Raw genomic sequence first — 21,137 nt, 5'->3', positions numbered from 1 at the left:
ATTAATTTTTCTGTGCAGCCAACTTTGGAAACTTTTTTGAACTTTTCTTTTTTGGCTTGTTTAAAAATGGTATCAAAAGGCAGAATTGTTTATGGTCCTATTTTCTGTTAATTTTTTTCTTAATTCTTAATCAAGGACAGTATTTTATTACTGCAATTATTTAAAATATGTTTAGACCACCATTAAGGGTAAAACTCTCCCTATGTAGCCTTACTTAAGTGGTTTCTAGATATGTTAGACTACAACATCTATAATAATAGTGTTATTCTGAACATCTGGAAAGCACCAGGGAGGGGGAGATTGTTCAGAGGTTGTTGTGGGTTTTTTTTTTTTATATTTTTTGTGCCTTTGAGACAGTGCTAATTCCTGGCAACTGCCTGGACAAGTCCCTGCAGTTTTCTTGGCAGGACTTCAGAAGTGGTTTGCCAGTGCCTCCTTCCTAGGACTGAGAGAGAGGGACTACCCAAGATCACCCAGCTGGCTTTGTGCCTCAGGCAGGACTAGAATTCACAGACCCCCAGTTTCTAGCTTGGTGCCTTAATCACTACACCAAACTAGTTCTCAGTGTTCAGAGGTATAATTACAAACATTAGCAGCTGTTCTCAGTTAGATACTATGGTCAAAGCAAGCTCATTTTAAAGTATTTTTATATAGTTAGGAACAACATGAATTCTTGGTTTGGAACTTATTAAAATAATTAATATTCCATTATGTATTGGTAGTTTAAAGTGAGCTTTCTACAATTAAATGAATTACATTTTTGATCACAGGACAGATGAAGCCTCACAATATGATCTCAAATTTGCTAATGTTCATTTTAAACCTGGACAAATCCAGAGGCACTTTGTTGAAGTTCCATCTGGAGCAACCTGGGCTGGTAAGGTGAATCTATTGAATACCTCTTGAATGCTTAGTATAGGTATTGGAAGATGTTTTATTAAATATCTGAAATCTACCTGTAGCTTTATGTGTTGAGATTAAAGGAGCTTTTCATCAGTTTAATGGCTGTTGTTTTTTTTTAATCCGCTCAACTGTGTCCAATTCTTGGAGACTGCCTGGACAAGTTCCTATGCTTTTCTTGGCAAGGTTTTTTCAGAAGTTGTTTGCAACTGCCTCCTTCCTAGGGCTGAGACAGAGTGACTGGCCCAAGGTCACCCAACTGGCTGTGTGCCCAAGGCAGGACTAGAACTTATGGTCTCCTAGTTTCTAGCATGATGCCTTAACCACTGTACGAAACTGGCTATCTCAGTGACTGTTAGAAAGTTTTGTTTGCTTGCTTGTTTTAATAATAATGAACATATTTATTACGAAGGAGTTAAAAACAAAATTTGCCAATGTTTTTCTGATACATATTTGCCTCATAGAAAAGAGCCAGCAGTCAAGTCTGTATAATATTAATATTAAAGCCATACCTTTTCTTATTTAGAAATCTCAGTCTGTTCATCATCATCTGATGTAACTGCCAAGTTTGTTCTCCATGCGGTTCAGTTAGTAAAACAAAAGGCATACCGAAGCCATGAGTTCTACAAGTTCTCTTCAATACCAGAAAAAGGATCAGTCACTGAGGCGTTTCCAGTATTAGTAAGTTCCTTGGATTAAGAATAGAGTTAATAGCTGTCATTTATATGCTACATTGATGTGTGGTCAGTGTAAATCAGTGGTAAAAGCACTATACTCACCATAATAATAGCTGGACTTGAGGGTGACTTATCTGACTTAAGTGTAGAATATTCTTTCCTTCAACTAAGATTCTTATTTGAATAATGTATATACTGATAGCCTGCTACATTGTTTGACTGTCAGCTACAGAATGTAAGGCACTACCAACTTTAAGAACTAATGTGGTGTGCTTTAGTAGCCTTGAATTTCCCCTTTTTCACATTCTTAACAATGATTCTCATTCTCATAGATTGTTTTTAAATTATGGGGTATTCTAATGGGTTTTTTAATGCTTGCCTGCATAACACTACTTCTATGGGAGTTGGTTGCTGGTTTGCTTTTGGGGACAATTCAAACATATAAATGTTTGTCACATTTAAAGCCCTTATGCTCAATGCCTGGATATTTCCATGACCACCTTCACTGAGTTGAATCTGCCCATCCATAAGATCTGGGAGAGAGCTTATTGAGGGACTCACTACTGAAATAATGTCATTTCAGAGGCTTAAGTTTTCTTAGTCATGGCCCCTGTCCTCTTCAACAGTTTGCCTGCAGGTACTGGTCCATCCCTTCCTTATTACATTTTCATAGAGCTATAAAAACATGGCTGTTCAGAAAAGTTTTTGGGGAGAAGTAAGATTCTACTCCAAACAGCAGCACATCAGACTGATTAATTAATTATTTTTTCTTGTTTCTCATATTAAACACTTGTTGTCTAGAAACCTGTAAAACAAATTGATGAGTATTGACTGCGTATGTTGTGGGATTAGGAGCCTTCTTTTCTGCAACAGTGAAATAGAGCAGCTTTCTGAAACCCGGTCCTACTCTTGGCCATGCTGGCAAGAGATAATGGAAATGATATGCACTAAATCAGTTCATTAAAACTAATAGAACATTCTTGGGCTTAATATGAATGCAGATAATGTGGCTAGGCTCACTGTATATCTCCAGAGACCATAGTATGTATAGATGGATAGAATGAGTTCTAAGATGTATCAAAAATGAAAGCCATGTTCATTTATTAAGGGTAAAATATCCTTCAAATTCAAATTTGGGCAGTATTGTTTTATAAGGTCCACCCAAAATATCAGAACTTTTTGAGTATTCTAGTACTCTTTGTCAGGCTACAGAGGAGGGTGGGGGAAAAATAAGTTCAACAGATAGGTAAAGTTGGAAGTTACAGGTTGAATGGTTTGATCACTGCTAGGCATTGCAAGTTATTTACAGTTCAGCATCCACATTCTCCTTGGTTTATGAATATTTTTGGTAACTCTGCTGTGATGCAAAATGTTCAGACCCTGGGGTGAGGAGAATGGGACTTAGAGGTGAATAAGAGTTGAAATATATATATATATATATATATATATCTTTTTTTCCTCCCAACAGGGGGGAAGAACAATTGAATTTTGTATTGCCCGATGGTGGGCAAGCCTCAATGATGTCAGTATTGATTATTCCATTTCTTTCCATGGCATAGTTTGCACTGCATCTCAATTGAATATTGTAAGTATCACTGTTTGCTTTGTTGAAATACTGTTTATTTTTAAAATGTTGCATTTTTAAAAGAGGGGTCAGTAATATTCCTAGATGCCCAGCCAAATTGCTCAGGCTTGCATAGAGGCATAGTGGATTTTTTCCCCCTTTATTAAAAATGGCTGGAATTACACTCAATTTCAGCAGTCTTACTCCAATGACATTATTAAATTGACCATTCTTTTCTTTAATAATTTTATTTATGGGTTTGATAAGTGCTACTTAAGGGGTCCTTGGAGTTCTACAGCATTTATGATGTGTTGCCAGCCCTTAAGTAGAAGCACCTTAGAGAAGCATGACTTTTGAATATATACTGTTGACCTAACATTCATCTGAAATGTGTTTTAAATAAACTTTTTCATGCTTTTATTTTAGCATGCTTCAGAAGGTATAGTGCGTTTTGATGTTCAGTCAACACTGAGATATGAAGATATTGCGCCTAGCATAAATCTCAAATGCTGGGTTCAAACACTAAGGTACTATAAGAAATTTAGATTTAAATAACTGATCATTGTGATTCATGGTTATATCAATAACTTGTACTATAGTTAGTAAGATTAAGCAACTTTCTCTCAGGCTGAATATAAATATAATAAAGTTTGATATTTGAGGAAGTTGTTCCCTATTTATTTTAAGCACATAATCATTGGAAGTATATTGAATGTTTAAATAGTGGGATTTTAATAATGATTTAATTAAAAAACTAAAAATAGAATTAGAGTTTGCAGTCAAGTCAGCTAGTTTGCATCTGAGGCAGATTGTTTGATTCTTTTAGGAGGTGTCTCAAGTTCTAAACACTTCTGAAATTATCAAGACCCTAGTTCAAGTTCAAGATGAGATGTTCTGTCCTTGAGACAGTTTGAATTTGAAACATTTTGCCCAATGATTCTGTGTTTTGTGTTGTTATTTGATTTGTTCTTAGATTGTTTAATTATGTGTAACAGTTATATATGCAGTAAGTGTTTGTAAATTAAGTATTCTTGTATGTATGTATGTACAAGTTTTAAAAATAAATTGTACATTTATGTACATTGTCTTTAAAATCTTATCCTCATTTCTCTCCTAATATGTATTGTTGCTTTGCTGAATTGCAGGCCATTGAGTACTAAAATAAAGCCTTTAGGATCCCGAGATGTATTGCCAAATAATCGACAATTGTATGAGATGGTTTTGACATACAATTTTCATCAAGTAAGTTCGAGTTATTTAACTGGATCTAACACTAACCCAAGAGCATGATTTCTTTATGGAATAATATTGTGAGCCACTCAGAGTCATTGAGAGTCAGATGGCATACAAGTTTAATCATCATCATCATCATCATCATCATCATCATCATCATCATCCTTAATCTACTTACAGGAAAATCGTTTAAAATTAAGTATTTTAATACAGAGTGGTGCTTTCATCATCAGTATAAGGCATTAATTTTGTTTTTAAATGCCTTTATCTTTTCATTTTTCTTCAGCCCAAGAGTGGAGAAGTAACTCCAAGTTGTCCCTTGCTCTGTGAACTCTTATATGAATCAGAATTTGACAGTCAGTTATGGATTATCTTTGACCAGAACAAAAAACTGATGGGATCAGGTGATGCTTATCCTCACCAGGTATGCCAAGATGTCTGAAGACTTTTTTTATGTGGTTCCATAATCTTTTTAGGTTTAGGCTGTAGTCCTTGCCATGCTTATGCAAATAAGTACCACGGTTAGATCACCTAAGAAGAATTGGGCATTTTTCCATTCTCAAGTTGAATCTCCATTAATTTATACACTGTTCTTCATTTCTTATACAGGTATTCCTGAGTGTATATATTATTTATTTATTTCTCACATTTCTGTACCATCCATCTCACAAGCGACTCTAATTATGGATGGTAACTTAATATTGTTCTGATAAATAAAGCTGCTTCTTGGACAAGTTGTTTTATTTTATAAACTAAGCAGCAGTTAAACATTTTACAAGGATAATTTGACTAACATAGCTTGTCATTAGCAAACATATGCAACTTTTATCTGTTGAACTGGAAAAGATAGATACGCAAAGAGTTCTTCCTGAACTCCATACATGCCAGTATATCAGTTTTGCAGGATAGGGATAGGCTTTTAAAGATCCTTAAAACTGAGATAATCATTTAATACATGGTTTAGAAACCATGGGCAACCCATGAATGGGATTGAAGCATGCCTTGAAAAATGAAGGATCTGCTTGAAATATATACAGCCTTCTATGCCTGTTTGGGCACAGATTCCTGTATAACTTCTGCTTGTTTTTCCTCTTCTCCTAATATATGGGCAGTGATAACATCCTGAAGGATGATGTAAGGGTAGAACAAGTCATAGCCTATGTTATAAATGATAGAAACATAATTTCTCAGAAATCACAATCCCATATTGGGCTGATCCGCAAAAGGGTAGGATGGTATTCCATCAGGTAATAACAGTTAAGCCGTTCTGCAGTTCCAAAAGGTTGCTGATCCATATAAATGAACAAAGTTATTACTTTGTTAACAAGACACTTTTAGCTAATTTAACTGTCTACAAAGGTATAAAACTTCAAGGTTTCATGTATTAACCTTGCTTATCCAGTATGAACCATTTTTTTTCCTAAAGCAATATAAATACTATTAAACAGATGAAATAAGAATTTCTTGGCCTAGTGTTTGCCATTAATTGAATCACTCACAGAAAACTCCTGCTGGACTTGGGGCATGGAGGATGGTTCTTCATCAGTTTCTAGTGCAACTTCGGAGACTGTTTAATAGTACTGAGGGAACCTCCAGAATTGGAGGGGAAGAGAGGCATTGAAGGAATCTGCAAAAATCAAATCTCCAGCTGGAACCCCTACTAGACATTAGTCCCTTTTACAGATTGAAAGACCCGTCTGTATTCGTGTAAGGAATGTTCTGGATCCAGTTAAATCAAATTTAAACAGGTTATATAGCAAGCAAATTTACCTATGAAAGGATATTCAACAGAAAATATCATGTATCAGAATATTAGATACAATACTGTAATTCAGATAGATAACTTAATATTCAAGCCTAAACATATGCTTTCTTCATGCTGGCAAATCTGTAGTTTAATTAGATGAATGCTTTAAAAAGACCTTCCCTGTGATATTTGAATAATATTTTCTCTAATGAGAATTTATGTCTGAAAATACTGTTTACTCTGTAATTGGGATTTGAGTAACGTTTTTTGTTAGATTTTTCAAAGAATTTAGTAACAGATCCCTCTTTAGTCCTTGAACATGTATTAAATGTCCAGGTTTTGAGTTTTGCATACTTAGTAGTGACATATTTTGTAAAATACTTCAGTTAGAAAGGAGCACTGTTAAGTTAAACTGAAGGAATATTTTATTGTGTGTTAAATCTACTTGACCAAATATGTGTGGGTCTAGGTACTAAAGAATTGCTCCTTTCCCTAGTATTCCATGAAACTGGAGAAAGGAGATTATACCGTGAGACTACAAATCCGTCATGAGCACAGCAGTGAGCTGGATCGCATCAAAGACCTTCCATTTATTGTCTCTCACAGACTGTCTAGTGCACTGAGTTTAGATATATATGAAACCCACAGTCAGGCTCTCTTAGGGAAGAAGAAAGCAAACAGTATGTCTCTGCCACCAAAACACACTCAGCCATTCTTTGTTACATCTTTGCCAGATGACAAGTAAGTTATGTCCCTTTTGTGGCATGCAGCATGCAATGCTTTGATTAGTAATTCTTCTGAACTTTCAAAATTGGGTAATAAAAAGAAATAGTTCTCCCTAGTTATTTCTGTCCTGTAGGCACTGGGGTTTACTGGGGTCTGGCTGCCCTTCCTTTCCAGAGCCCATGTTTCCATATACCTTCTGAATCTGTTTTTCCTTTGCATATTATACCATGAGCAGTCAATTTTTGGTGATGATTAGAATCTATTGCCTTAGGGAATAGTGGCCACAGGAGGCCTTCCACTGAGGTTACTGGAATGAGCAGAGCTTGGTTTTTTAACCTCTTGGGTGGGGTCAAGGATAGGAATAGGTAGCTTCCTGAGGCCTCCCATTCCCATTCCCAACCGTAACCCCGCCCGTCCCTATATATTGAGCTTGACATTGCATTGCTGAAATTAAGCCAATTTGCAGTTGAATTTTGGGCCTATTTTCAGGGGGGTACAAAAGTGGGAATGTGAGCATGCATTTATAGCATGTTCCACTTGTTCCTTTGTTAGAGTACCTAAAGGGACAAGTCCTGGATGCTATCTTGCAGGATCATTGACACTTTCAAAGACAGAACTTGGAAAGAAAGCGGTGAGTAAAAACAAAAGCACTAGACTCAAATCTGGTGGGTTTTTTTTTTAAGGTAATTGAAATGGCAAACTTGTATGAAAATGTTTTTGAACAAAGTAATCAAATTTTTTTTTTTTGAACAATTTTTTTTCTGGAGTCTCTTAAAAAGATTCGAATGCCAAATGCCAGTTTTCTTCATTGTTTAAAAACTACTCTCTTTCAGTTTCTGTTTGGACTTGAATTTTTGATATTTTGCGATAACAAAATTGTTATAGATAGTTTGTTAGCATGTTCCATTGCTTTTAATAATCTCTGTAATGTTATTTTATCCAACTACATACCTTGGTGTTTCACTTCAACCTAAAAGGTATACTGTAATTAGTTTTAGCTATGCAAGTTCTGTTAGAATAGTTACTGTTAAGCATCCATTTGCTGAACAGAAACTACTTTCTTACTTTAGGTCAACCTTTTGTTGATGATACACCTTGTAAGGTTTCATTTTGTATAATAAAAAATTAATTGCAGAAAGCTGTGATCATATTGTACTAAATTAAAGATGCAAGTATTTGTTATCAAGGAAGGAAATATTTCCTTTGTTATTCAATTACAGTTTTAAAAAATGGAATAAGTATATCTCTTTAATATTTTTCATATTAAAATGTTATATAGTCAAGTAATGTATCTTCCACACTAGGACTGAAGGGAATATGCCTGACTAATGAGCTTCCAAAAGACTTTAACTTAATATAATTGATAAGGTTTAGGAATTCTTTGTACCAGGAAATTGTTCATCTTAAAAATGTGTCTACCCTTCATAAATTGGTTATTTTCCAACTGAAAATGTTTTTCAGTCTAGGTTTGTGTGGAACAGGTAGAGATAAATTTAAAAATTGTGTTGAAACTATAACTCTTGTCAACTGGGCTATTCAGGCCATTCAATTTGGCCAAAAAAAAATTGTAATTGTGTAGATGTTGGAGAAAGAAGATTTTAGCAGTGCTTAAAATAATGGTAGATTTTCCCTGCTCTGCCACTTTTGCAGGGGGTGGGTGAATGGGTGGGTTACTGTTATCTTTAGAACACTATATTATACTGCATTCCTGGTGTTTCTTCTGCCTGCTTATAGTAGAAGAGATTATTATTGTTATTATCAATTTAGTTAGTGAATTTTTCCAGGCTCCTTATTTTCTCGCTTTAAATATTTCAGAAACTATAGCCCATTTTGGTGCAATGCAGCTAAGGTGAAAACATATCAGAGCCTAGCTTATTTTTTAGATATAGAAGTCCAACTCTGGCATGCTACTTTACAAAACTAAATCACTGACCACTTGAAAATTGGTTTTCATATTGCACTTAATCAAACATATTTTTATGTGATTAACTTTTGTTAAAACCAAGCAAAGTTTCTACACTTACCTTTTTTTTTTTTTTGCTTTTCATGTGAAATAGAGTAATTTCACATAACAAGAGTGTTCTATGCAGTGAAGTTGCTGAATTAGAAAATTAGTTGTAATACTGTACTGTAAACACGTCAGGTTTATATACAGAAGCAAAAACTCAATTTGACTTGAATAGTTGATCAGTGGTTCTTAAGAGTCATATTGTAGGGTACTTAATGCTTCTCTTTCCATGAGACTTAGCCCAGTGCTGTATTACTACTACAGACAGCAGTATATTCAGTGGAAATGGAAAGTGTAAGAAATCAATTTTAGTTCAGTGAATTTTAAATGGGAATGTGTGCAGGCAGTAAAAGTTAGTTACGAACTCCATTGTTGTGCTCCAAAATATTGGGATTGTTAAATTATAGCGATCTTAAATCAGAAGATTTAAATCAAATCCTTAAGTAATGTAACATTTGTGCTTTATATTTTTTAAAGCTAAAATATTGGGCTTTAGAAGTATGTTTTAAAGGGAACAAGAAATTTAGCTTTCTTCAGTAGTGAATAAAAACATGATAGGCAGTGTCTCCATTCTATAGAGTTTTGTGGATATTTTCTTACAGTATGTTGTTCTAACTCCCAGGGGCAGTCTACAGCAAAGCGACAAGGAAAGTTTAAAAAGGTACTGAATGCCAGTTTTTGAAAGATGTATTTAAGTCTTTTTGCCTATCATTTAAAGCAATATACTTTCTATCTTCAGTTGCCTTTTATGCAGCTTAATTATTCATATCTTTGAACAGTAAAATTTCATCAGAATAGCAGTACATTATTAGTTTAGCACAAGAGTAACAATATTCTGTGATGGGATCATTTAACAGTGTTACACCAGAATCTTGCCCTACAGAATGATTTTTCTTTTGAAGAAAATTACAGATAGCTCTTATGTTGCATTGCTATATGAAAATCACAGTTTGCAAGGTTGGACAGAACAAGGCGTATTAGTCCAACTCCAAGGGTGAGAGAATCTTCTTTGGTTGCCGGTGGTTTCCCTCACCAGTGGAAACAATTTCATTAGAAACAATGAGGGGCAGTGAACTATTTGCACTAAGTGCCCTTGCAACAAATTCCCCATGGCTGGCTGGGGAATTCTGGGAGTTGAAGTCCACACGTCTTAAAAATGCCAAGGACGAGAAACATTGGTGTAGTGTCTTGTTCAGGAATGAGTTGGTGAAACATTGAAGAATCATAGGCAACTATATTGCACCAGTCTAGCCCAATGGCAACTGCTCTATCCAGGGAACCTGTATGTAGATTTAAGTGTAGGGTGCTACTGGAGATTGATTTTGGAAAACTTTGAAATTAGTCAGTTTCTTCTGTAAAGTAAAGGTAAAGGTTTCCCTTGATGTAAAGTCCAGTCGTGTCCGACTCTAGGGGGCAGTGCTCATCTCCGTTTCTAAGCCTTAGAGCCGGCGTTGTCCGTAGACACTTCCGGGTCATGTGGCCAGCATGACTAAACGGAACACCGTTACCTTCCCGCCGAAGCGGTACCTATTGATCTACTCACATTTGCATGTTTTCGAACTGCTAGGTGAGCAGGAGCTGGGACTAGCAACGGGAGCTCACCCCGCCGCGCGGTTTTGAACCGCCAACCTTCCGATCGGCAGCTCAGCGGTTTAACCCGCAGCGCCACCGCGTCCCTCCAGTTTCTTCTACACTATCTCAAATAACAGAAACATGACCCAACCCCACCCCACAAATTGCTGAAACCACTGAATGGTATCTGAGAAATGGTGCTGCTTTCTTGGTTCTGTAGCTGCTTGCCATTCTCCCCTCTCATACCCACCCTCTTTGACTCAGGGGTGGGCACAGGATGTACAATCCACAGTATTCAGGCACCATCTTGGCAGAACGATTTGCCATTCTTTGACCAACAATTTTAAGCTTTTATTTCCTATAATAATTGGAAATCGCCTGCTGGGTGAAATTAAAATTGCTGGTTTAAGCCAGGTGCAGTATAGGCTCATGACAGAGGAATCAAGAGCCGTTATGACTTCTGGTATTTGTGAATAATCCTGCCATAAAAGACACTTTTATGTTCATGTAGTTTATTTTGTTTATCTAGGTATTTCATGGATGGAATTGTGGAACTGAGGGATTCCAATAGAAAAGCAATACTTTTCATATGTTTTACTCTGTAGAGACAGCTCCATGCTAAGACAAAGTGAACTGTGGTTCTTTTTTTCTGTGATAGTTAATAAAACATTATTTCTTTACTTAGCACTTTTTGCTAAAATGTCTTGCTTCTGTGGCAGGCATGACAAAGGAATCGTGATATCACAATATTTTTTTACGTGAGTTCCCTTTTTTAGACATTTTTCTTTGACTGATAAGGGTTTGAGTCCAACTGGGAAAAAACTAAAACACTGATAGAAAAGAAAGAGTTCACAGAGACTCCTTACTGCCCGTAAAGCATTTAATAATGCATCCCCATTCAGCCTTTTTATGTTTCAGAAGCTGACCCAATTTTGCTATTAACTGCTTTGGTTTGTTATAGACACATCTGTTGCTGAACGTATTATTAACAACTGTATACTGGAAAACTACTATTAGGTGTTTTCTTACATCATGTCAAAATGATTACTGTAGATGGCCTAAAAAGTGAAGTGTGGAAAAGTCTTTTGTGAAAATTTGACTAGTATTTCATCTTCTAGGATTGTGTCAGGTAGCTGACTGTACAATATAATGATGAATTGTAGTTTCATCTTTAGTTATTGCTTTGGTGATATAGGTCATTCATATACAGTTGCAATCAAAATTATTCAACCCCCATTGCAAATCAGGTTGATTGTCAAAATGTACAGACTTTCAGCTGTTTGCAATGAACAAATCGAAAGCAATTGAAATAGCTCAACACAACGAATGCTTCAGGTGGTGTCCCCAAAGTCAACTGAAAATGCAACTTATATGACTTCTCCAGTTTCAAAATTATTCAACCCCCTGAATAGAATCCGTCACAACAGCACACATACGGTATGCAAAACAGGTGTTGTCTCAAGCACACCTGAGGCAACTAGTCAAGGGCTTCATTAGGTGTGCTTGAGCTGGAACACATGAAATACCTGAAGTGGATAGGGGTTTGTTGAGTGTCACATTTGACTGCATGTTAGAAATACATTATGGCTAGGTCAAAAGAATGGTCCAAAAAGGTAAGAGATCATCGCCCTTCACAAACAAGGAACAGGTACAAAAAGATAGCGAAGGCACTGAATGTTCCTAGAGACACCGTTGGAAGCATAGTTCAAAGTTAAAGGAACAGTGGTGACACTACCTGGATGGGGCAGAAAAAGGAAGCTGTCAATGGCTGCAACCAGATTTCTGAGAAGGCAGGTGGAGAGAACCCCTTGAGTGACTGCAAAAGACCTGCAGCAAGACTTGGTGGCAACAGGCACTGAGGTTTCAGTGAGCACAGTAAGGTGTGTACTAAACACAGAAGGTTCCCATGCCAGAACTCCAAGACGTATACCACTACTGACCCCAAAGCACAAGAAAAGTCGGCTCCAATATGCTCAAAATCGTATCAATAAGCCACAGAAGTTTTGGGATTCTGTTCTGTGGAGCGATGAAACAAAACTGGAACTTTTCAGCCCAATTGATCAGTGGTATGTCTGGAGGAAGAAGAATGAAGCATATGCTGAAAAGAACACTCTGCCTACAGTTAAGCATGGTGGTGGCTCGGTGATGCTCTGGGGCTGCTTTGCATCCCCTGGCACTGGAAACCTGCAGCGTGTGGACAGCAGGATGGATTCATTGAAGTATCAGGAAATCCTAGGAGAAAACGTCATGCCGTCTGTAAGGAAGCTGAAGCTTGGGCGTCATTGGACCTTCCAGCAGGACAGTAATCCCGAGCATACCTCAAATTCCACTAAGGTTTGGATGCAGAAGAAGTCCTGGAACATTCTACAGTGGCCATCACAGTCACCTGACTTGAACCCCATAGAAAATCTCTGGTGGGATTTGAAGAAGGCGGTTGCAGCACGCAAACCCAAGAATATTACTGAACTAGAGGCCATTGCTCATGAAGGATGGGCTAAGATTCCTCAGGAACACTGCCAAAAGCTGGTGTCTGGCTATGCACCTTGTTTGCAGCAGGTCACAACAGCAAAAGGGTGCTCTACTAAGTCCTGAAGATGCTTGCCATGAAGGGGTTGAATAATTTTGAGACTGGAGAAGTCATAATAAGTTGCATTTTCAGTTGACTTTGGGGACACCACTTGAAGCATTTGTTGTGTTGAGCTATTTCAATTGCTTTTGTTTGATTTGCTCATTGCAAACAGCTGAAAGTCTGTACATTTTGACAATCAACCTGATTTGCAATGGGGGTTGAATAATTTTGATTGCAGCTGTAGATCAGGGGTCCCCAAACACTTCAGCTTATCAGCCCTCTCATGAAGTTTCAGATTGTTCATCAAAACATTTATTATATGAAAATAATGTAATGAATACTACTTTAATAGTACTATGAATAGTAATAGTAATAATAGCATCAACATCAACCCTTGGATAGTCCCATCAGCCCTCGGGGGTCAATACTGACCACTTTGGAGAACCCTGATATAGATTAGATATAGATTGTTACTGGTCAGAGAAAAATGTAAGAAATCTGCCCCATGGGAATAACTTGTGTGCATTTGTGTGCCTTATAAAGACAGTTGTCTTTATAAGGTCATTTGTGAACAACCTATAAATAAGGATAGCTGTGATTTTAGAGGAAGCTAGGATAATGAGTAAGGGATGGTCACTAAATGTTCAGCTCAGCTGAGATTAGACAACGGACTGTCCCAGTTCTGGCAATATTTGCTTAATAAAGCATGATATGAATATGTTTTTTGTATATTATAATAAGCACATTAAATTCAATGCAGAATTCATCAAATTACAATACCATGCTTACCCAATCTGGAACAAATCAGGATTCAAACAATTGAAACCATGATATACTATCCTGATTTGTTCTGAAGACAGTAACCATATTTTCTGTAAAATGAGTATGGAAGTAGGCTAAGAGAGTAGATATACAGGCAAAAGACTTAGTTATATTTTGACTTACTAAGTGAAGATACCGAATGCAGCCACTGACTCTTTCATGACATTATCTCTTTATTTGGTGTGGGTACTATTTAAGGTGGATCACCTCCTCATATTAGATACTAGCAGCTGTATGACAGCTTTTCATTCTTTGTTCTAGGAAACTCCTCCAAGTTCTTATCTGTTATTTTTTCAAAAAATGTGCAAAAATACCCCTCTTCTCCTGGGTTTAATTGTTTAGGTCTTCTCTCAGTTTTCTCTCAAGTGATTTTTCTTTTATTTCCAAAGCTCTATAAAAGCCTGCTCTCCCATGCCCCTTTTCTGTTCTCCCTATTTAATATCTCCATCTTTTTGAAAAATCTCCTGAGAAGAAGACACAGAAGGTCAGAATCATAGGACAAAAGGCTGACCTTGCCAAGAGAACTGCTGCCCTGAGCTTTCCTAGCATTCTGTTGGCAAAAACAGGCAGAGCAATTGGTATTTGTAGCTCAAACTGCTTAATACCTGTTTGATGCTCCTTCCAGCTTTTAACCTATGGTTATTGAAATGTTCCCCTTGTAGACCACCAGGTGGTGAGCAGGAGCAATGCCTGTAGCTCTTACAGTGACAAGACTTTGTGAACAAAGCAAAATCCTGTTTGCTAACTGCATCTTTTCAGTGCCGCCTCCTTTTTCTACTTTTCATTGCCTTGCATTTCCTTTTCTCTTAAAATTATCAGCCAAATATGGATTAACTGAGAGATGCAAGGACAAATCGTCTCATGTCTCCTCTTCTGATTCTCCCAAACAGTGGTGCTTGTTGTGACAGTCTCTTTAGTTATGGAGAAATCCAAAATCATACCCTTCAGTCACTATTGTTGATCATAAGTATACCTCTTAATGTGTGCCTGGGAAATTTCATTCTGCATTCAGCTATGTTTGATTTTTAGAAAAGTTTATTATTCCCCACCCCACTCCACCCCCACCCTGGGTGCTGTCTGAGGCCTCTGTGCTCCAGAATTTGAACTCCTTGGTTCTGAGTTCAGAAGCGGACTCTGAGAAGGCATTTCCTATACTAAGGATGGACAATATTTGAGGGATTGGGCATAGTGTTGGGTTGGGTGTGGAAGCCTCCTCACCTCTCAGAGGCCTCCTATTCCCACATTAATCCTTCTAAAACACGCACTCACACAAAAGGCTTTGTTAGCATATCCGGGTTTGGGTGAGGCATAGGTGATTTTGGAAAACTTAAAATTAGTCAGTTTCTTCTATGCCATCTCAAATGATTAAAACAAAATACAGACACATATACAGACACACAGTTAAAAGCTTTTCCTGCTGTCCTCCCAACTGTTTAATCATGAGAAATTTCCCCTTGGGAAAACATTCCTAGAAGAGAAAATTCAGTTCCTGTGTTCCACCCATTATGTTACATATTAATATTACCCCACTCCGTTTTTATAGACTTCATATATTCTAATTTTTATATGCCACCATAATGTCCCCAGAGAAATCTGTAATTTGCAAGAACTGTAATTTGCAAGAATCTGCAAATTGAAGACATACTCTAGTGTGTTCAAGGTTGATTGTCAACTGAAGGCTGAAACAATATTAGGATGTATTTTAGTATGAGGAACTGTTGCAAGTGTTAATGCAATATGGCCTTGTGAGTCTCTCTTTGAACACTGCTACCCACAAGTGATAAATACCTACATTTTTGAGGAGAAATATAGTTCACAGGGAGTGATTGAGCTTAAACTTGTTTAATGGGACATGTATGCAAATATTCAAGAAAAGGAGGGGCAATATCTTTTTATGAAATACTAGTTCACACCTGATACTGAAGACTTTAAGAAGGTTTCACTCACAAACTCTCCCTTACCTGTTTTCTGGAAAGTGTTGATTGTAAAATTCAATAAGTCTCAGTTTGAACCTGTGTGGACACCATTTCATATATGGTAGTACACAGGGCAACAGAGAAATATTTGCAGCATTTTTTTTGAAGGTTTTGTGAAATATTCAGGTTTCTGAGACCTTAGAACATGTGATTCTTTGCTTCTAAAAACTATACTGGACAGAAATTTCCAAATGTAGTTGTTGGTTGGTTGGTTTTAAATGAGATACACTTCACAATTATTCCAATTTAACTTGCAAAAGATTAACACAGATTTTTGTTTTATATAGTGTAGCTTATCTTTTTAAAAAAATAAAAGAATAGCTTAGAACTATGATAACTATTACTTGAATACTTAAGTAAGATTTTTTGCCATATTGTGATTTCTCTCTAATCGCTTTTGAATAATGAAATACCTGAATTAAAATTCTGCATTAAAGGTTGAACAAGAATGCATATTTTCCTCAGAAATGATAGTAATTTATTGATTATCCATGAGGCCATGTAAGAATATAAAATACAAGACAATAATAAAACCAAATGTGTGAGAATGTTAGCAACATACTTTAGATTGTTTAGACTTTGCAAAAGTTACTTTATCATCTGGGGGAAAAAATCTCATGACTAATGATACAGATTTGTTTAATTTCCTTTTTAATAACTGTGTCTGATGCATTTTTTCCAAAAGGAAGATATCGGTTATATGAAATTGAACTTGTGGAGGCTAATCTTAAATCAGCTTGTTGAGGTGCAGTTCGTGTGCAATCTTTCTGGAATGATTATTAATCAAACTTTGAAATTTGTGAAATATCATTTGAACTATTTTTTGTTATTTGGACTAAATCTATTCTGGTCTTCTGAGGCTTCAGAAGATTCTGAATGATTTTACATGCATTGAAGCTTCTCCTTAGTTTTATTTATTTATTTAGCACATTTTTCCACCGCCCATCTCAGTTGTATGAGGAAGAAAATACTAATGCTTATTTTGACCAAGTTACTATGCTTTTTACTCTAGGATGTAATTTCAGTTCATTATCATTTGATCCCATCTCCAATAAAAAATAAGAATGGAAGCAAGGATAAAGAGAAAGATCCAGAAAAAGATCCAAAGGATGAATTTGCAGAAGCTTTAAGAGATTTAAAGATACAGTGGATGACAAAGTATGTTTAACATTCTGTTGTTAAATCATATCCTTGAAGAAGTGATGCATTGATGTAAATTATGTTTCTTTTCCACAATGTCTTATCTATAGACTACTACAATCGGCACTTTCATTAACACATTTACTTTTTAGGTTTGATACCAGTGAGATATACAATGAACTGAAAGAGACCTTCCCTAACCATCTCCCCTTGTATGTTGCAAGACTTCATCAGCTGGATTCTGAAAAGGTGAGACCCATTTTCTTTTTTAAATAAGATCTTTCATTTTAAATCCACTCAGTCCTCTCCAAGTCTTCAATAGACAAATAATTTAGTGCTCTAAACCTTCTGAACACCTTTAAACTGTGTCAGAATTTAGCCCGTTCAGTCCATATACCAGTGAGTACTTCGTTGAGATTAATGATAACCTTTCTTCCTTAGAATCATCTAAGCAGAACATATTTGATTTATTTTTGTACTGAATTTCAAGCTTAAATTGTTTAATTTAAGCTCTTGCCAACCTAGCAATTCGAAAGCATGCAAATGCGAGTAGATAAATAGGTACCACTTCGGCAGGAAGCAAACAGTATTCCTTGACTGTCACGCTGGCCACGTGACCGCAGAAGCATCCTTAGACAAAGCTGGCTCTTTGGCCATGAAACGGAGATGAGCACCGCCCCCTAGTGTCAGACATGACTAAACAGGAACCTTTACCTTTTCCTTTTTCAAGCTTAAAAGCAGTACCAATCACAAACATTTATTAAATCGACAGTTTATATAATATGTACTAGATATGGTAATTTTTCATAGCTAGGATGTGATCATAATGGTGTTGGGTTAATATGATTGTGAATAAATGAATTAGACATTCAAGTTATTGTTTTTATACCTATCATTCTGCATTTTAATATGTATGTATTTAATAAGAGAATATCATTTATTTTCCTCCAGGAGCGAATAAAGCATTTAAATGAAATAATTGAGGCTGCTAATACAGTGATCTCTCATATTGATCAAACAGCCCTTGCCATTTATCTTGCTATGAAGACTGATCCCAGGCCTGATGCTGCTACTATAAAAAAGTACCTAACCAGTAAATACTTTTTTTTCTTGCATCTTATTTCAGCAACTGTTTGTAAAGTCATATCCTCTTCTAAGTTTAAAAAATAAAGTGTTTGCATATTCATGAGAAAAGAAAACATAGGCATAAACTGAGCACATTTAATTGTATTTTTATGCTTTAAAACATTATTTTTAACGCTGGTTTGATATTGCCAGGGAGGAAAGGTTGAATGTCAGAGCAATGGATGTTCAAAGCATATCAGGCCAGCCAACAAATTCATTCTGCTTTCTCCTTCCTTCTGCCCAAATCCTTGTGTGTTATTACACATTTGTACTAGATTATAGCAGGTAGAATAAAAATACACTTAAAGAAATTTAAAGAAAAAGAAGGGAAAACAAATGGTGAGCTGTAAAACCATAAAGCAGACATTTTTAAGAGCAAATCAGAAAACCCTGAATAATACTTCCTCCTGAAGAAACAACCATCAACTTTTTTCTGTTTATTCCAAAGAAGATTGCTTTTCATGTGAGTCTAAAGAAGGAAGATGATCACACTAGTCAGGTTCAGAACTGAGATCAGCAGGTATCTTAGCAGTGTTTCTGAAATATTTAATATGTTGAAACTGTCCTATCAGTCAGGAACCACGCTGAGACAAGGAATAAGTCTCTAGTGTTTTGTTACTGCTACGTTAGACAGAAAATCCTAACAAACTGAAGAAGCATGAGAAAACCCAGATAGATAAACCCCAAAAGTCAAGGTGGGTCTGTTCTGTGTCTCTTTGAATGACTGCTCAAATTCGTTCTACTACGCATGCGTTTTCCCCCCTGGATAGGGGCCCCCTCCTGCTCACCATCAGTGCTCATGACAGAAACATTCTGAATTACTAGATTAATTATACTGTGATTGGATGATGATACTATGAATTAAAAATTGAGATAAAGCTTTACCATACAAAAATTAGGTCTTAAATAGGAGAGGGGACAGAGAAAAAATTCTGCAGTCAATAATTATTTGATTTCCTTGGATAACAAAATGCAAGTTGGAAAACATGCCCTTAAATAAATACTATTACCTATATACACTGCTGCCACCAGTGGGACTGGCCAAATGTTTCCTTGGAGGTTCTGCCTTTGTCTGGATGCTGTGGAGTTCTGGATGAGGAAGAGCAGGCTTCAGCTCACCCTGGCAAGTCTGAGTGGCTGTGCCTTTTAGGGCCCCTTGGATCTACTGTTTTTCTATTTTTGGTTCTGGATAAGGCTGCACTATCTCAAACAGAACTGGTGTGCAATTTGGGGTCCTCTTGGATTGACGACTCCTGTTCAGAGAGCAGGTGGCAGCTTAGCCAGGAGGGCTTTTGCACAACTTTGTTTTGTGCACCAGTTGCGCCCTTCCTAGACTGACAGACGCTGCTCATGTTCACTCATGCTTTAATCACCTCCTGGGTGTATTACTGCAACTCACTGTACATGGGGCTGGCATTGACCATCCTTCAGAAGCTGCAGTTGGGCAAGAAAGCCATGGCACGGGCACCTCAATATGCTGATGTTACATCTCTGCTCTCTGAGTTGCACTGGCTCCAGCGTGCTTCCAAGTGAAATTCATCGTGCTGGTTGTCATTTATAAAGCCAGGTTATTTGCATGACTGCCTCTCCCCAGTTGTTTCTACCTGATCAACTAGGTCTGACAGGAGAGGCCTGCTCTGTGACCCCTCAGTTAAAGAATGTCATACAATGGGACCTAGGAAGTGTGCTTTTCCCATCACAGCATCTCTGCCCTCTGGAACACCATACACCAGATGGCATTGGCTCCAGTCCTGCCAGCCTTTTGTAAAGCAATGCAGGCCTAGATGTGCTCCAGGGCCTGGGAGTTGAGAGATTAGATGGCCCCTTGAGAGCTTTTTGTTGATTGTTTTGTCTGGTTTTACCCTCAGAAACCACTGTAGGCTTTTACACTTTGTTAATATTATTTCTTCTTGTTTTTACATGTTGATGGCCACCTAAAGTTGAATTTGCAAGAGGAGTGGTCAAATAAATAAATAAATGTTGGCCCTCCTCCTTTGAAAGTGGTAGACTTGTTGTTTGTTTGATGAATATCCCTAGTTAACAATATGTATTTTGGAAACTGGTTTCTTTACTTCCGTTTAGAAATGTTAGGTTCTTTTATCTTAAATGTTGTATACATTACAAAGGGGGGAGATGGGCAGTAATAGAAATTTGAATAATAAATAAAGAGATGCGAGTATTATTTTGTGTGGTGCTGTTAGTGAAAAATGCATATATGGGTATGATGAAAGAGACCTGTTTACTATAAATGAAGTAATATTCTTCCCACATAGTGAGATGGAAAAGCAGAAATCTACCTTAGTAGATGCTCTCTGTCGGAAAGGATGTGCATTATCAGACCAACTTCTGCAGTTACAAGCCCAGGAAGGGGCTGTATCCAGTGATACTGAAGGTAAAGATGACAGCCAAGAGGCCATCTTGAATACTCTGACAGAGACTTTCTGGGAAACATCAAAATGGACTGACCTGTTTGACAGCAAGGTATGTTTAGAGGAGTGGAACTACTGGTTCATGCAATTGAAGAAAGGAATCTTTAGGTTATGATACCTATTATCAATTTAGGTGAAGACCAGTGTTTTATATTTAAATTGTATAAAAATGTTTGCATGCAAGAGCTGCTGTCAAAATAGTAATTGAAATTTTCTGTAGCAAATTCAGTAGCCCAGAACTCTCACAAATAGCATGAATGTGACGTACTGGCAGTGGCCTTCCTCCATTTTTCTTTGGCACATTGTCCTTGTAAGGTGTAACCTCTGGTTGTAGTCTAGTCTAAACTAATTTTTCTGGAGCTAATTCTAAGCATGTTTTAACTGGAATAGCATTATTATCTTCTGCTTTATGTAGTACTGTGCATGTTGATAGCACCATGTTTCTTTCTTTAAAATATATTTAAATTACCCCTAAAATAACTTTAATATAAATTGTTTAGAATCATAAAGCTGGGAGTAACTCAAAATCCTCTAACAACATTTTAATATAGTCTAGTTTAAAATGACTTGAGAGATTCCTCTACCATCAAATACCTGGAGGTGATTTTCAGTTCTGACTCCGCTACTGTCAATTCCAAAAGTGAATTAG

At 36.8% G+C, this 21,137-nt stretch overlaps 1 protein-coding gene across 3 annotated transcripts in view; it reads left to right on the top strand.

Moving 5' to 3' along the window:
• TPP2 (tripeptidyl peptidase 2) overlaps window positions 1–21,137 on the top strand; it is a 46,812-nt gene that overhangs the window by 24,269 nt on the left and 1,406 nt on the right. The window contains exons 16-28 of one of the 3 annotated variants that reach the window (XM_063304701.1): window positions 771–877; window positions 1,427–1,581; window positions 3,046–3,162; window positions 3,568–3,668; window positions 4,287–4,383; window positions 4,661–4,798; window positions 6,618–6,862; window positions 7,400–7,478; window positions 9,478–9,516; window positions 16,807–16,952; window positions 17,087–17,183; window positions 17,886–18,016; window positions 20,333–20,540. In XM_063304701.1, the coding sequence (XP_063160771.1) occupies window positions 771–877; window positions 1,427–1,581; window positions 3,046–3,162; window positions 3,568–3,668; window positions 4,287–4,383; window positions 4,661–4,798; window positions 6,618–6,862; window positions 7,400–7,478; window positions 9,478–9,516; window positions 16,807–16,952; window positions 17,087–17,183; window positions 17,886–18,016; window positions 20,333–20,540 (1,660 nt within the window). Of the gene's footprint in view, window positions 1–770; window positions 878–1,426; window positions 1,582–3,045; window positions 3,163–3,567; window positions 3,669–4,286; window positions 4,384–4,660; window positions 4,799–6,617; window positions 6,863–7,399; window positions 7,479–9,477; window positions 9,517–16,806; window positions 16,953–17,086; window positions 17,184–17,885; window positions 18,028–20,332; window positions 20,541–21,137 lie in introns of those variants that run through there. The other 2 variants (XM_063304703.1, XM_063304702.1) reach the window with 2 other exon arrangements.

Source organism: Candoia aspera, chromosome 5, assembly GCF_035149785.1.
Source record: "Candoia aspera isolate rCanAsp1 chromosome 5, rCanAsp1.hap2, whole genome shotgun sequence".
Lineage (NCBI taxonomy): Eukaryota > Metazoa > Chordata > Lepidosauria > Squamata > Boidae > Candoia > Candoia aspera.
The sequence above is the reverse complement of the archived record's forward strand: the minus strand, read 5'-3'. Positions and strand labels throughout refer to the sequence as shown.